General features: G+C 55.5%; 1 protein-coding gene and 1 long non-coding RNA gene across 3 annotated transcripts in view; both read left to right on the top strand.

The window, feature by feature from the left end:
* The window catches only part of JADE2 (jade family PHD finger 2), a 59,868-nt gene that overhangs the window by 6,069 nt on the left and 37,414 nt on the right, over nucleotides 1-16,385 (top strand). For both annotated transcript variants that reach the window (XM_084535712.1, XM_084535711.1), the window contains exons 2-4: nucleotides 273-330; nucleotides 2,911-2,996; nucleotides 12,358-12,515. In XM_084535712.1, the coding sequence (XP_084391838.1) occupies nucleotides 273-330; nucleotides 2,911-2,996; nucleotides 12,358-12,515 (302 nt within the window). The remainder of the gene's footprint in view (nucleotides 1-272; nucleotides 331-2,910; nucleotides 2,997-12,357; nucleotides 12,516-16,385) is intronic.
* On the top strand, nucleotides 3,007-9,432 carry LOC311444502. Its single transcript, XR_014697914.1, has 2 exons — nucleotides 3,007-4,916; nucleotides 8,443-9,432. It is a non-coding gene; the product is annotated as an uncharacterized lncRNA (long non-coding RNA).

Here is a 16,385-nt window from a genome sequence, read left to right on the forward strand (position 1 = left end):
AAACGCGCAGCCCAGACCCGCTGGCGGGACGGCGCCAGGCCCCTTCTGCCTCCTGGAAGCAGGGAGGGCTGGTGCAGAAACGCTCACGCCCTCGATGTTTAACAATAAAAGCCCTTGGAGGGTTGCTTGCTTCCTTCCCTAAGCCCCCGGGTGCTCTGTCGTGGGGGTAGGTGTCGGGACAGCGCGGCGTGTGGGTGTCGGGAGCGGCGGTGAGTGGGTGTCGGTGAGGGTCCTGGCCACGAAGCCTAACGTGCCATTTCTTTCTGTTGCAGATGGAAGAAAAACGCCGAAAGTACTCGATCAGCAGTGATAACTCCGACACCACTGACAGTAAGACCTTTAATTCAAGGCTTTGAACGAGCTAACTAAGTGATTCACCTCCAGCAGGGAGAGCGGCGGAATAATTACTTGGCGAGGAGTCGAGGAAACTGCATTTGCTGGGAAGTCGCCGCGCAATGAATTGTGCGCGGGGTTGGGTTTGTCAGAAATGCAGCCCTGATGTACGACAAGCTGATACCAATTTAAATGTCTGGCTGTGGGCTCCTCCGAGCTGATGGAAGTGTCTCCCTCGTGCGAGGAGTTTGGGTGAGGGAGAGCTGCAGACGCTGCTGAGCACAGATCTGCAGACGGAGCAAAAGCCCTCCGTAGACAAGTTGTCCTTGCGTGTGTGCTGCATCCCGAGCACAGTCAGCTCCTGGCTGAGCTGAACTGGGGGAAAGGGAAGTTTTTGCTAGGGTCAGGGTGAAACCAGAGCTTTCTTCTTCCCTGGTGAGCTGAGGAGTGATGTGGGAAAAGGGATAGGGCTCAAGCCAGCAGAGCTTGCAAGCCCACGCTTGCTTTTAAACATATACCTCACTTCATCCTCATTCAGGGAGTGCAGAAGCATGTGCTCAACAATAAACATGTGCAAATGTGCTGAATTTTGGCTATAAATAGAGCGCTTTCCTCTCCCACTTATTTCAGGGTTTCACCCACTGCAGAAATACCGCAGTGCCTCGGCTGTGCAGCACCCTCGAGACTCGAGTATAATCCCTTGTCTAGTCGCTGTAGTTCCCTGCTCGTTGTTCTTGGTTTCTCGCGAATGTCACAGTAATTTCATCCGGGCCGTGCTGGGAATTTGCTCTCCACACTTTACAGGATCTGGCTGCAGGAGCATCCGCGAGCCAAAGGGACTGTGCTAAAGACACCCAACTCCCGGGCCTGCTCCTAACAGGATGATGGGGAGATTACAGGGGGTTACGGAAAGGCTGATCTTGCTGGGTTTGGCTCTGCTTCCCACAGCTTTAGCCAAAAACCACGGTCTGAGTGAGCCCAGCTTGTGCTGCCAGCACCAGCTGGGGCCGCGGGATGGGAGCTGCTGCCACCGACGTGGTGGTGGGGCTGGGATGGGAAGCGCTTCAGGCTCCGGGTGCACGCCAGCAGCAGCCCTCACCTCCTGTGACACCAAACATCTTCGGCTCAGGGGGCTCCCTTTGGAAGCCCTGCTCCAAACTTGCCGTCCCCTAATCCCCAGGTGCTCAGCAGTTTACCAAACGGAGCTGCCTTCGCTTCTGTGCTGTTTAGGGTTAAGGCATGGTTCAGTGTGGTATTGAGCAGCGTGGCCTTACCTCTGCTGGAGCTGGATGTTCGTGCTGCAGGTGATGGCTAAGCTGTTGGTGAATGCTCTCCTGCAGGATAATTGTCAGCAAAATGACAACCTCCTTCTCTGTGCCTCTGCCAGGAGAGCATGGCGGTGACGTGTTATCTAAGTCTGCATAGTTGTAGCCACATCTAGCTTGAAAAGAGGGGGCAAAGTGGGAATTATTGCCTCGATCTGTCAGTGTAAACTCAGAGTCTGCCTCTGCAATGCTTGGAGCAACTCGCCGAGTAAAGCAGCTTTCCCAGCGGTTACAGCTTAGGGCTTTCTGCTCTGTACTTTGCCTACGCAGTCCCCTGGCATACTGGCATAAAACAGCCTGCATTTATGTGGAGCCCTCTTCAGTGGCATTTGCCTGACCCCGCGGCCAGAAACCAGTTGTCCTTTGGGAACAATTGACACCAGGAGCTCAGGTCTTGGTTTTATCACACATATACAAGAAAACGGGGGTCGGGGGTGGACACAAAATCTTTCAGTCGTTGGTTTGTTATTTAGTATTACCAAACTAAGATAGCTTTTTCCTTTTTTGCTGGTAGTAGTAGTGATAGTAACACCTATGAGTTGGAAACACAAATTAATAACACAGTGCTCCCGTCGCGTTTCAGCTTCAGCAGCGTTTGCCTTGTGGAGGTGGCAGCGGTGGTGGTAACACTGCTCGAGTCAGGATAATGAGAGGCCATTCATAATAATCCCAGAGTAAAGTAATCCCAAATCCCAAAGCAAATACTCTCTTACTACTGAAGTGCGTACTGTTGTGTGGCTTCCACGAGGTGCAGAGGGGGCTGCTGAACCACACACAGGCGTGGAAGTTATTAGTGCTGGCACTGGCAGGGAAGTTTCACCCATGTGGTCAGTGTTTTTTTTACCATGGAGCCTGAAGTCCTCAAGCAGTTCAGCAGCTTCACTTTGAGCATTTTACTCGTACTTCCTTAATTTCTGATTCCTGTAGATACCTGATTTCAGGAGGGTTAAGCCCGGGCTCATTCCCTCGGGGAAGCCATTCATTCTTAGGACTTTGCCTGATGTCTGCCCTTGACCACAGCTTTCTTAAATCTCAGGGGACTTTATTTCATCACCTGTAGCAGCAGCAAAGTGATGTCAATCTGTTTTGGTGAAGTACCCTGAGCCGTGCACAAGAATAATGCCACATCAAGGTGTTATCCCCTCTTAGCATTGACCCAAAGCATTGGCTGAGGCTGTAGTAGTGGCAGTGGCAAAGATACAGATGAAATTTGCTCTGTTTTTGAGGTAATGTCTCCTTTACCTCCTTGCAGGTCACACCACGTCTGCGTCCAGATGCTCCAAACTTCCGAATACCAAATCCAACTGGTCCCGGCAGAAGGAGAAGAAGCCCTCTGAGGTATGCAGGGGTTTTGGCTGCTCAGAGCATCCTCTGAGAAGCCACAGACCGCGCTGCGGCGCTCGGGCTGGGCACTGGAGGGAGCAGTCGGAGGTACCTGGAGGATGCTCAGGTGGGGGTCCCTGTGCCCAGCCCATCGGGACCATGGTCCCCAGGGGGATTCCTGCTGATGCAGGTGGCAAGAGAGAAGGTTTGGAGGGACTGGGAGGTCCTGCAGGGTCGGGGCGGCCACGTGCTGAGCTTCCCAGCTTTGTGTGCCCACCTGGATCCCATTCCAGCTGTGCCCTGCTTTCCCTCGCATGGCTTTCGGATACATCTCCAATAGACGTGGAAACTATACCAAGCACGAGCTGCTGTTGTAGCAACTGCACTGTTTGGCGTTGGTCATCGTCGTTCCCAGAGCAGTGTGAGCAAAGCCAGAGTGATGTTGGTGCATTCCCCGTCGTCTGGACCCGTGTCCAAACAGAGCTAAGTTTAGATGAGGGTGAAGCGGGCTTGTCTGGTACCTTCTTACATACTCCCATAGCATAGGCTGCAGATCTCTTCTCGTGCCCCCACGCTGCTCATCTCCTGGGACTGTGGCCCGGTGAGCACAAACCTCTATAACATCCTCAGTTTGCATCAAGCTGAGCAGAGATTTTGAGGTTTTCCTGTGGTCACCGCCTGAGTTATAGCTGCACTTAGTTCTTATCGCTGTGGCAGATTTACATTGATGTATCTCGTGTGTTGTTGGCAGTGGACAGAGACTTTAAAAAGTCCAGGTTGCTTGTGCCTTGAGTAAGGACGAGGGCTGAGGAGCTGTTATTTCCAGCTGAGGTAATTGGAAACACTCCAGATAACAAAGAGCCGGAGATACAGATGTCACTGCCTGCTGACAGGCTGTTGGACAGTCGCACGTGAGGGTTAGGAATGCAAATTTTTGGTTGTAGATGTGCCTCCTGAAATGAGCGATGGGTGTATGAATTGTGCCTACCAGCCGGCGAGGAGCTCACCAGGCTGCTGCTGAAGTTGCTGGATATAAATCTGAAACGCTCCTGGGCCTGGCGGAAGGCATTCAGACCCAATTTTTGCTGCTCTGCAGTTTTGCCCAGGACGATGTCAGGTCAGGGGCCTACATGGGGACACACGTCTTGGTGAACCTCAGCCGTGGAGCCAAGCTCAGCCTGGCACCTGCGGGAGGCTGCCCGACAGCAGGGCAGAGCGAGCCACGGTGGCATTTCAGAATGGAAACCACAGGGGACTTCGGGGCACGATGTGCGGTGCCTCAGGCTGGACTTTGGCCAGGAGGCTGAAGCTGACAAGCCCTCTTCTACAAAAGCATGGTGGGACCCCAAACAGATGTGAGCCATGCAGATCTCAGCTCCAGTCCCGTCTCCTGCATCTTCCCTGCGGCCATGGGGCCTGGTGCTGCTTGGGTTCAGCTCCAGGTGAGACCCAAAAGCCAGGCCGGAGAGCTGAGGGTTTGGCACAGAATCGCCTGCCCTGCACGACAGGCATGAGACACGTCGCTGTGTGCAGCTTGGAGGTCTCCACAGTGAGTGTGGCTTTATGGATTTCTTCTGGGACAGCTTCTCCCAAACTTTTCCACATCTGCTCCAAGTCCTGCTGTGACCCATGGGCCCACAGCCATGCCTGGGCTCCTTCTGTGGGGAAACACGTCTGGATACAGCAGCTTGGAGGGGTTCGGCATGGAGCAGGGTGGCCATCGTGTGTGGCAAGTACGGAGAAGTGCAAAACAGAAAGCACACCACTGCCAAACCTGCTTCACGTGAACATCATTATCACACTGAGGATGGAAAGCACAAGAGGGTAACGTGGAAAGTGTGCTGAACCCACTGTTGGGCATCAGAGCCTGCCAGGCAGTGTGCCCTGGACATTTTGGGGATGGTGCGGCCTTTTCAAGCAGCAACTCAGACTCAGGTACACCTGGCTGGTAGCTTTATAATGACCGATGGCACTTCTGCATGCTGCCAGCTCCTCAGGTGCAGGCAGTCCAGGGGGCAGTGATGCCGTGGAGGCTGGGGAGGGAGCAGGGTCACCTCCAGCCTCTCCTGTCCCTCACAAAGTCGTGTCCTCGGACCCTGCAAGCAGGCTGGCGCCACGCTGCCATCTGCATTCCCCTGCCAACATGCGCAGGAGATAAAAAACTCAAAAGCATTAGTGTTACATAGTTATTAGCCAGGTCAGGGGGTGATGTTTATTATGAAAGACTCGGCGAGAAGGGATTAACTATGCACATTAAAAACCACCCGATACGAGGCATCTGGAAAAACAAGCTTCTTAACGTGGAAAAGTACTGAGCTGTTTGTAAACATCCGCGCTGGGGGCCGGTGCCAGGGAGGGTGATTATATTTATCTGCGTGTGTCACAGGGCTCTGACAGGGCCCAGACACTGGGCTCTGCGAGGCCATGCTGAGGTGACAGCCCCGGGCCTGAGGGGCTGCTGGTGGAGGACATTTTGGGTCAGGAGGCCCACAGGATGGGGATGGATACAGGCAGCTCCTGGCACCTGCAGTGCTTGGTTGTGTTAACCTCGTTAGGGGTCATTTGTCTCCAGACCTGGCTTGGTAATGAGCAGGGGACCCCACACCCTTCGTGGTGCTGCCTGGGAAGGAGACGTGCCTGAAGGAGGGAGCTTTGCTTCTTTTATCAGAGTGTTACTGCGATGCTGCCCCCGGATGTAGGGCTGCTGGGGATGTGAGCACAAGGCTGGCTGGGCTGGCTGGCAGTCAGGGAGCGGTTGTTGGTGTCTGAGGAGGGAACACAGGGACAAGGCAAGTGTGCAATGATGCTGGCTGGTTGCATCCTCCAGCTCCCAGCCATCTGCGGCCTGGGGCCTCCTTTGGATGCTACATCTGAGGCAGGGCGTTAGCCAGGAGGTTAGTCATGAGCTTCTGAACTGCTCCAGATCCAAAACGCTGCCCTGTACTGGGCTGCACGGCCAGAATATTTTGTGGGGGAAGAAGTACCTGCGTCATGGTGTAACCCTCTGCCTCACAGCCCCTCAGCCTTTGGGCTGAGCCCCAGCCCCAGCCCAGCCCTCCTCATGCAGGTGCTGGGCTCCTCACCTCCGCTTTTGTCTGGTCCTTTTCGAGGTTATGGGACCACAGCTGCACGCCCTGTTCAAGATGAGGGGCAAACCACAAATTTATACAATTTACGTTATTTTCTGCTTTCCTTGTTTAGATATTACTTCCGTGTTTTGAAGGATGTTTTTTTATATCTCTTTCCAAGGATTTAACCCTTTTAAAGCATCCTCAACTTGATACTGCTTCCCATCTAGAAAGTAATTATCATCGCACTATTTCTTTTTGTGTTTGTTTTATTTATTTTTTCCCCACTGCAATAGGTATGTGCTGCTACAGGCCAATGTGAATTTAGTCCCTGGGCTCTCCATGCTCTAAGAAAGGCTTTTATAAGGGACCATATGGCCAAGTAAGACCGGACATACTTTTACTGTGCTGGATTAAGAGAAAATAGGTCTCTGTTGAAAGGTTTGACTGCAGTGTCTTTGTCACTTTTCCCAAGCCAACATGGTTATAGCAGATTAATACCATTGTCTTCTGAATGCTGAGAAGGGCAGGACAAAAATGCTTCTTGTTCCTATTTTAAATTCTGTTGTTCATTGAATCTTTAACATTCAGCATTTCAAGAGGAAACAAGAACAGATTAAGAGATAGCAGACTGGCTCCCAAATGAACACGAGAGTGAGTATTTTTCTCCCCACAGGCAGATAGTATCGCTGCTTACAAACACACACCAGGCATTGCCATGTTCCTTAGCCCTGCTACTGCATATTGCTGCTCGGCTTGTTTTGGAACGGGCTAGAAAAATGTGACAAAATGCCTGGGAGATGAGCCTTGGGTGAGCTGGGTGGGCTGCCACGGGCTGGTCCCACGTAGGTGCTGGCTCCAGCTGATACGAAGACAGTTTGTCCAACCAAAAAATATTCCCAGGGCTCCCATTGTTCTCATTGTTTTCTCTTTCTCTAAAAATCCTTGTGACTCATGAGCTACAACAAACAATTTTATGCTTGAAAGAATGAAGGGCTAATAGAGCTGGCTGGGAAGGAGGAGAAAAACCCTGCAAGGCAGCGGGAGGGACCTGCGCAGCCTTCCCTGGGGCAGAAAGGTGCTGGAGAAGGGGACGGTGGCTGGGGGGGACGTTGGCCAGGAGGAGGGAAAGGTATTGGACCAAAACCTGCAGAAAATCTGTCATCTGGGCTTTTTGGAAGCCACTCCCCTGTCCTTCATGCTGCGAACCATCACTGCACAACCGCAGAAGAAATTCTGCTCAGAGCGGCGCTTGGAGAGCCCGGCGGGCTGTGCAGATGCAAGGGTGTCGGGGAGGATCTCAGATAATTTAGTTTGTAAAAGGGAAGAGATATCAAACGTGTGATTTCAGACAGGCTGGGGCCATGCGATTCCCACCTCTCCAGCCTGCTGTCTCGCCAGCACGCACATTGTGCTTTTCCACATGCACCCGATTTTGAGGGATGGGCTTAATTTCTCTTCATTTCCTACCCCTGCTCTGCAGTATGAAGTGCTTCGGAGAGGTTTTATTATTACAGAAACTTTCTGGGGATACAAATGTTTGTGTGCCTAAACACAACCCATGCAAGGGCTGCCATAGTCCGTGCAGGACCCTGTGCTGTCCCCGGGCTCGTTGCAGTTCTCAAAGCTAATTAAAAGCAGCGCTAGACGAGTGTTTCTTTAGTTTAGATTTAAAGACCAAAACAGATTCAGCTTCTTGGCTCTCGCCCAGAAGCTGATTTCATACAAGTGGAAAGCAGTTACTAAAGGATCTGAATTCGATGTTTTGGGGTTGGTATTTGGGGCTAACGGGATAATTGGCAGCCTCAGCCCCGCCGAGCAGTCGCTGTGAAAGCACAGCCCTCGGGAGAGCGCGGGAAGTGGGAGCTGAAGAGCGGCGAGAGTGGTGGCCCACTTTATTAGAGGGGTTTGTGAGTGAGTCAGAGAACCTTGAAATCGATGCGGGGATTTCGCAGAAAGGTAGTGAAGAGGCACGGAGATGGGGCCGATGGGCAGAGGAGGCTGCGAAGTGGCAGGAGCCGCGGGAGGAATGCGCTCACGGTCATGGAGCTGCCTGGGAGCAGCGCAGCAGCGGGGTGCTCGGCACGGCAAGCCCAGTCCTGGGCTGAAAGGGGGTGTCTAGGGACACCAATTTGTCACGGGGTGACCCGTGGTGGTGGCTTCCAGTGCTCCAGGCAGGAGGAGGCTCTGTTGGTGAGGCCGGGATGGCAGCACAGTGGTTCCTGGTGTGTGGCAGGGTGCTCATCGCCCTGTGCCGTCCTGATGTTTTGGGGCGCAGGCACCGCTGGATCAAGGCTTGTGGTGGATGGAGACCCAGGTCCTCTGTGGGGTTTGGCGGCCGTGCATGGGATGCTGTGGTGAGGGAGGATCTGAGTCCCATTCCTGCCTTCCAGGTCTCTGCCACAACCGGAGGACCACCCTTCAGTCTGATGTGAAGTGAAAAACAAGGATGCTGAAATCAGAGGATCTGTTATGTCCAATTAAGTTAGGGTTTGTTTGTTTTTTTTTGAGGAGGAAGATCAATATTGTTGTTGCTTCACTACAGCAGACTTCAGAAGTAACAACAAATATGAATGTCCCCATGGGAAATGTGATGGCTTCTGCACCGCAGCAACTTCTCGTGGTCCTGCACCTCTGGGCCTGGCTGCCAGCCCGGCACCGTGCCCTGCTGGGCTGAGGGGACGGGGAAATAACCGAGGCAGGCGATGTGGGCTTGTCCTGCCAGTGAAAAGTGAGCACCACGGATCATTTGGAGGCTTGTAGGGACATGGACAAGCCTTGGCAATGGAGCTGAAGCAGAGCAGGTCCAGCCCTGGGAAAGGCTGTGGCAGCTCAGGTGCCCGAGGCACCGACGTGACCGTGTGGCCTGTCCCCGGCACGGGGCGGGTGGCAGCGGCCCCCGAGACAAATTGTCAGTTCCTACGGAGGGGAAGAAACAGTAAACAGTGCTATTGAGGGAAAATTGCTTGTTTTCTGGTACACAACTTTCTCTTCACCGCCAGGTCCTCAGTTCATCAGTGCCCAATTTATCCTTTATTTAGTTTTCATAAATAATTCAGAAGAGTTTGAGTAGAATAATTGAGTCTTTTCCCAACCCTAATCCCAGACAATTCAAAACAAAAAGACATTTAGATTACAATTTGAGCGTATTAGCTGTTGGGAGATTTCCAGACAACTGATCTGCTTTCCTTTACAATTTCTGTGGCATTCTATCATTTCTAAAGTGTTCTGCTTTGATAGTTAATAATTTGAGCATTTCCAGTTCTTCATGAAAAGACAGAGGCATCATTGTGATAAAGTGCTGGCGTGCTCGCTGCCTTTGGATGTGCGAGCTTATCTGTTTTCCAAGAAGGCCTAAATAAATGAAGTAGTAAGATTGCAAATCCAGCCTGCGATGTGCCTTATCATCTTCGGGGAAATAGATACAATCGTGCTTATTTGGCTTAAAATTAAAACTAAGCTTCCACGCCGACGCGAGCTGAAAAGCCAGAAGGGATGAATTTGGGGAAGACTTGATGCAGGAAGAGGCAAGCCTGTGATGTGCACAGGGAAGAGGGGAGCTCTCCCATTATCCATGGCACACTCAGGTCCATCACATCACAGCCAGTTCGCTGGGTTCCCAGTGCTCCCAGCTCCTCCCAGGGCTCACTGGGCGACTCGGGGCATGCCAGCACAGGTCTCCGTCTGCAAGAGGAAGGCAACGGGACGGGCTCTGCACTAAGTCCTCCATCACTGCCTGCCCATGGTACTGTGACAGTGTCCCCATCGCTGCAGGTTGATGCCCTGTGGCAGGGCCCTGCCTGCACCGCCGGCTCCCTGCTCTCTCCAAAAAAAAAATCTGGGAGTGGAAGTGGCCCCTTGCCCGAGCTGGGGTCCTGGCAATGCAGACACGTCGGGCACGGGCTGTGTTTGCACGCTCCGTTAGCAGACGAGCTGCAGCGGGCTTCCTCTGTTTATTTCTCGCTGCTTGAGACGCAGACACGTGGCACGGGGAGGATTATGACATCGTGCGTGCTCCTTCTCATGCTTAATTAGCGTTTATCTTAATCTTTTTCTTTTTTTTTAATTTCTCGCACCGGCAGCGTAGTAAAACGCTACTGTGGCGTTCCTAAGGAGGAATTTGTAGCACGTAGACTTAAAGGATCTTGATCTTCCTCACACCGAGCCTAATTCCGACTGCAGCGTCTAGGCTGTTAATTGTGGTGGCTGGAGGATGCTCTAAGGCTGGCTCTGGGCAGCTCAGGTGGGCTTTATGTAGCTGCAGTCAGCAATGACTCCAAGCAGATGCACGAGGAGGAAGGTAACGGTGTGATTCAGAGAGGTCCCAACACAGAGGAGGTTGTTTGCTGTGTTGAGCTCTAATTGGGTTATCCGCTGAGGCTCCGAGGATTAAACAAACTGACCTAAATCCTGTTCCCAGTGGTCTTGGTTAATGTCTAGTTCCCTGCATCGTAGCCGGCTGGGTTTCTGAAATACTCCCCAAAGCGTGTTGGTGTTGAATCAGGAGCGTGAGCCCGTGCTGTATCATTTATTGTGTTCCTCACAAGGCAGTGCTCGTTTTGAGGACAAACACTGCAAACAGATGAAGCGGCGCTGCAGAAAACACCTGGGCCATCCCAGCCGTGGCTGGAGCGAGACGGTGCCCGAGCCCGGCTGCTGGCATCGCGGCTGTGATTTTGGCTAATGGCAGATGGCGGAGAGGAGAGGGCATCCGTTCTCATTTACAATTTATTTTTACTCCGCGAGAGATGGGATCGCTCAAGCCCTTGCTGTCAGGCAGTGTCTGGCAGGACGGCCGTATTTACCGTGATGGATTTGGTTGGGGTGCTTTTCGTGGCGGTGTGTTGGGGGATGGCTCTGCAGGGCCAGAAGTGGAGAAGGAGCACGGGCCCCGTCCACGGGGCTGGCGGATTTTGGTAGAGGAGGGCTCCGGTGTCAGCCTCGGAGGAGGTTTATGGGGTGAGGAGAAATCCCTCTGTGTTTCGCTGCAGGCTGGGGCCACGTACGCAGGCATCTCTATCACCACTTAGCCGGATATTTTCCTGCTCACTAAACAAACTGTGGACTAAACTCGAGCTTTGCCCTCGGGAACGAGACAGACAATGAGAAGGGGAAGCGGTGCTATAATGCAGCGAGGCTTTGTGCTTCCACTCACCCGTCAGGCGGCCGGAGAGCCCACCAGGATGCTCCAGCTGCTGCTCAAAGTGCCTTGTCCACCCAAAAAGCCGCCGTGACCGCAGCCAGCGGTGGCAGCTGGGTGCCTGCTGGGAGCGTGGCTGCTCTCCTGAAAGCAGCTGGAGATTTTTGAGGCAAAGCCATGCCCTGGAAAACCAGGCTCTGCTCCTGGTGCTCTCGCTGCAAGCACAGCTCACAAGTCAACCCCCAAGGGGCCTTCCACCGGTCCCCGCACAGCACGTCTGGGTTTCACTGTGTAACCAGGAGCCTCTTCAAGCCCTTGACTCATGGATATTTCTCTCTGCTGCTAGTGGGGTGGTTTTTGTGAAGCAGGAAGGCGATCTCTTCAAAACAAGCTGAGGTGGTGGCAGAAGGGAGCCACAGCAGCCGAGGGGCTTTGCAAGGGGCCTGCTCCGTGGCCCTGAGAGTCACCGGCACCAAACCTCAGGGCTTCAGGGCAGTGAATGGTTCAGGGAGGGTGCTGCTGGAGCCGTGGGCTTGCTTTGGGGTAGTTTTGCTCAGAGACAGCAGAGCAGGCAGCCAGGTGGGAGCTGCGGGCAGGGAGCTCGCCGGCAGCACCGTGCTGGGGCCAAAACTGGGACAGGGGCACCCTCCGAGGCGGGCGGCGCTGCCGTGCCCGTGGCTGTGCGAAAGCTGCTCTGCCTGCATTTTAACAATGATGATTCATAGGGGATTTTTAGAAAAAAAAAAAACACAACAACACACCACCAAAGCCAGATGAATGCGTTTTGTGTGAGAACGGCCCGCGTGGAGGGGCTTCTGGAGGTGGGGATGGCAAAGTTGGGCGGATTTCTACCCGGTGGGGACAGGAGGGTGCCCAGGGCAGCGAGGTGGCTGTGGGGACACAGAGGTGCTCGGGGCAGTGCAGTGCCTCTCCTGCCAGCAGCTTCATTTCTGCCAAGAGAAAAGAGAGCAGCATCTGCCCCGGTAGGGCTGGAGGTGGTTAAAAGGCAGTGGTTGTGAGCATCGATCCCCTAGGAGAAGGCAGCCCAGGCTGACACAGCGAGCCTGCCACGCTGGCACCCGTGGTTATCCCCAGCTCCTGCCCCGGGTGCATGCACAGAGCGTTGTCAGAGCCCCTCACCCTCCCCGCTGTTTGTGTCCCGGTGCAGGTTTTCCGCACGGATCTGATCACAGCCATGAAGATCCCCGACTCCTTCCAGCTCAGCCCGGAGGAGTACTACGTCCTGGCCGACCCCTGGCGCCAGGAGTGGGAGAAGGGCGTCCAGGTCCCCGCCAGCGCCGAGGCCATCCCCCAGCCCGTGGTCAGGTAAGCCAGTGGGGTCCCCTCCGTGCCACAGGGGGGGTGCTGTCACCTTCCCTGTCCCCTGGTGGGCTGCTTTGTCCCTTGTCCCCCCGGATGGGCACGGTGCCGAGCGATTGCGCCGCTGCCGGGAGGCGGAGAGGAGCCGTGCCAGGCAGGCCAGCTCCTCGCCTGCTTGTGGTTGGGGAATTTTGAGAAGATCTGATAAAATCAGAGGGGTGTTTTTTTAAAAAAAAACACAGCAGAAAGCCAGCCAGGACGTCAGCATCTGCCTGCTGATGGATGCACCTCCATCTAGCAGCACCGTGGTGGCCGTACGTCACGGCGGGGGTGCTGGAAATGGGATGGGAGCACAAACATTCAAGGGCTGGGAAAAGGAGCCCGGTGAGCAGGCAGGCATCCACGGGACTTTGCAGAGATGATGCCGATTGGCCTAGAAGGGAGCCCGGCTCGCTATTTTAAAATGGGGAACCGGGTTTAAAATAGACCCTGCAGCAGCTGCCGAGGCAGCACAGAGCCGGGGGGTGCGCCGCTGCCCCTGCTCCGAGCGCTTGGCAAAGCACGGGTGGCAAAAAGGTGATGCTGGGGACGGGGCCGTGCTCGAGGGGCCGTGCTGCTCCCCAGATAACGGGGGGTTTGGGCCAGGCGCTGGCCCCGACGCAGGCACCGTTTGTCCGTGGTGGCAGCAGCTGCTCCCGCAGCTGCCGGCCCCCGGTTATGAAGCAAACTTTTGTGTGCGCTTCCCTCCCCGCCCCCCCCCCCCCCCGCTGCCCTCCTCCCCAGGGGAAAAGAGAGAAAGAAATGAAACTTTAATGAGTCCGAACACATCAAAAGGGAAGTTGTAAAGGGGGCTGTTGAGTTGATTTAATCCTTAGGAAAAAAAAAAAAAAGAAAAAAAACTGCGTGTGGAATATCTTTTTTTAGTCGTCTTTGATAGCTAACCGCAGGCTGGACTCGTAAATGCTCTGCTCCCCAGCTGAGGGCTCGCGCTGGTGCTATTTCCAGCCGAAAAGTGATAGCTTGGCACCGCCGGGGCTGGAGGGGCCTTTTTAAAGCCAGCCTGGAGAGCAGCGTGCATCGGGCGGCGCTGGGCATCCGGGAGCTCTGTGCCAGCTCCAGGGGTCGGCTGCCCTGCTTTGAGCCCCTCCTGGCAGATGTGCTCCTCTGCTCTGCCCCCCGCCCTCGTTTTCGGGTTGTCCTGGCACAGTTCCTGCTGTTCCCACGCAGGGATGCCCCTAAAGGGATGGAGAACACCCCGTGCGTGTGGAAAAGGCTCTGCCCACGGGTACCTGGAAGCGTCTCCCCAGAGCCCTGCTAAGTCAGGACGTGTCCCACCTTCTGTCCGCACACCACAAAGGTCACCGGCCCTCTCGGATGCTTCCTGCTCCCTTCTCATTTTCTGCAGGTGTTCGTGCAGCTCGCTTCTGTGTGGGTTTCGGTGTTTTTCCCGGAATTTTCTGCTCAGAGGCAGGTGGTGCATGGCTTCTTTGGGTCTGCTGAGATGGGACCCACGTTCTGTGCCTCCCCAAAGACGCTTGGTAGTGGCCCCAGTGCTCGCAGCCAGCTCAGTGAATCCCCACAGTGGGTTTGTGATGTGCCCTGCTGATCCTGGCGGCTCCTTCTGGGCTGCTGCAGGCTCGAGTTGCGCAGCCCCATCCCCATTTTCCACGCAGGGTCTCTGCTCCTGCTGCTCATCTGCCTGGGTCCCTGCCCAGAGCCACGTCCTGCATCGGAGGGGAGACGGGGATCATTACGGCTGCGCAAGGTGCCTCCTTGAGTTCTTTCCCTGCTGAGCAAAATGCACAGCCCCTGTTTTTTTACAGACCAAAGCCTGGAGCCCAGCAGCTCTCCTGTGCCAAGGCGAGAGCTGGCGCAGCCCCGGGGCCGCGTTTTGCTTTCTGCCACCTCTCAGAGGGGTAAAACAGCAGTGTAACAGCGTGCTGCCCGTGGGGAGCAGGCAAGCCATGCCTGGGAAACACATCCCAAACCCATCTCCCGTGACCCCGAGGTGCAGGGGATGGGCTGGAGCCCCCGGCAGGTTTTTTAGCAGAGGGTTTGAGAGCTGCTTCGCGCTCCAGAGCTGCGTCTCCCCCTCCCCAAGGTGTGTTGTTGTGTGCAGCTGCCGCCGCCGCCGCTGCTGCTGCTCTTTTCATCTCCCGCCTGGGCGCTTGGAAACGAGCTCTTCCTACCCGCCCGTTGCCTCTAGGTTTTGCGGATCCAAAGCTGAAAATTAGATTTCGAAACGTTTCGTTTTGCTGGAGCTCGACAAATGTCAAAGCTTGGGGGTGAGGCGGGAGGGAAAGCACTGTGCTTTAAGGAGTGCTTCCCCCGGAAAGCAGCTGCCTGAAAAATGCCTCCGCCAAGAGCCACCTTAATGCAGGGGGTGCTTTGTGGGCTAGCACAGATCGTCCTGCAGTTGTGTGGAGGGCGATGGGGGGAGAGGAGCATCCCTGGGCTCGCTGTCCCCCTGGTTTGGTGCCCAGGGCCGGGTGCTGCCGGACGCGCGGCCGCTGCCGGTGGCCACCCGCACAGCAGGGTCACTGGGAGGTGCAGGACATCAGGTGTTTCCTCTCCACAATCATTTCTGGCTCATCAGTGCTTAAAAAGGGGGTTATTTTGTACAGCCTGAGCGTTGCCCAAAGCTTGACAGGCTGTGGTGGGGATTTAAAACCCGTCTGGAGTCGAGTGAGAGCAGGGGAAACGCGGAGGTACCGCGGGTACCTCCCGCCAACAGGAGCAGCTCGGCTCGAGGCTGAGGGCTGAGCAAGGTGAAGTGGTGGCACCGACTGCAGAGGTACCCCAATTTCTGAGAGCGTCGGGGTGCGGATACTGCCCCTTTCCAAATGGGAACGGGGAGCCCCTTCTGTCGGAGCAGGTCTTGGGAGCCCGAGGGGGGCTCATCCCTCCCCGCCGGAGCCAGGCACAGCAGCACGTGGCGAGCTCACGCAGCAGAAAGCATCCCTCCGTGCAGCCCTGGCACCGACCTCTGATGTGATGCACCTGTACAGCTCCTAATTCCTTCCTTATTTAATGATTTAACGTTTTTGGCAGGCGGTTCCTCCCCCGGGCTGACGGGGATGCAGGCAGCATCTCGAGGTGGCTCTTGGAGCTCGCGTTAAGCCCCCTCGGTCTGTGCCGTAGGTTCTGTTTCCTGTGAATGTGCACACAGCAGGAGGACGAGCAGGAAGGCTGCTTCTCGCTGGCAGGGCTCCCAGATATTCTTGGCGTCGCGGAGCCGAACTTGTGTCATCGCTGTGGCCCTGTTTGAACAGAAATCAGGGAGTGCTGGGGCAACAGGAAGGCGCAACCTGTGCGCACACGAGTGGGACGAGGGCAGAGCCCCGCCGGGGAGCGGCTGCCACATCGGAGGGGCACTCGGCGCAGTCCCCTTCGCCTCCCCACTGTCCCAGTGTGTCCCCTCTGCTCCCCCAGGGCCCCAGCAAGCCCTGGCAGCGCTGCGTGGTGCAGGGCCACGGCTGGCTGTGCGTGGAGCTGCTGCCTGTTGGCCCCATGGAGCTGCCCCAGCATCTCCAGGAGGAACTGCAGGGCTGCTGGCGTCGTGCGGTGCCCTTCGTGTCCTGGCTCCGTGACAGCCCCAAGGTGCTGCTCCACGGCAGAAGGGAGCAGGAGGCACCCAAAGGGTCAGCTCGCAGGGAGCATCCCAGAGACGAGCGGGCTGCTGCGAGCTTGTGCCAAAATATTGGTGCTGCTGAGCCAGAGCACACTGCGGGGCGCAAAGCCAAGCGGTGCCCAGCAGCGCCTGTGGGATGGGGGCACAACCCTGCCCTCCGCTCCCCTCAGTCCCCACTGATCCCAACGGGGCTGTGGGCACCTTCCAGAAACCCCAGGGGATGAAGAGGGCGACTCCAGCAAAGG

The sequence above is a fragment of the Aythya ferina genome (assembly GCF_964211825.1).
Source record: "Aythya ferina genome assembly, chromosome: 14".
Classification (NCBI taxonomy): domain Eukaryota; kingdom Metazoa; phylum Chordata; class Aves; order Anseriformes; family Anatidae; genus Aythya; species Aythya ferina.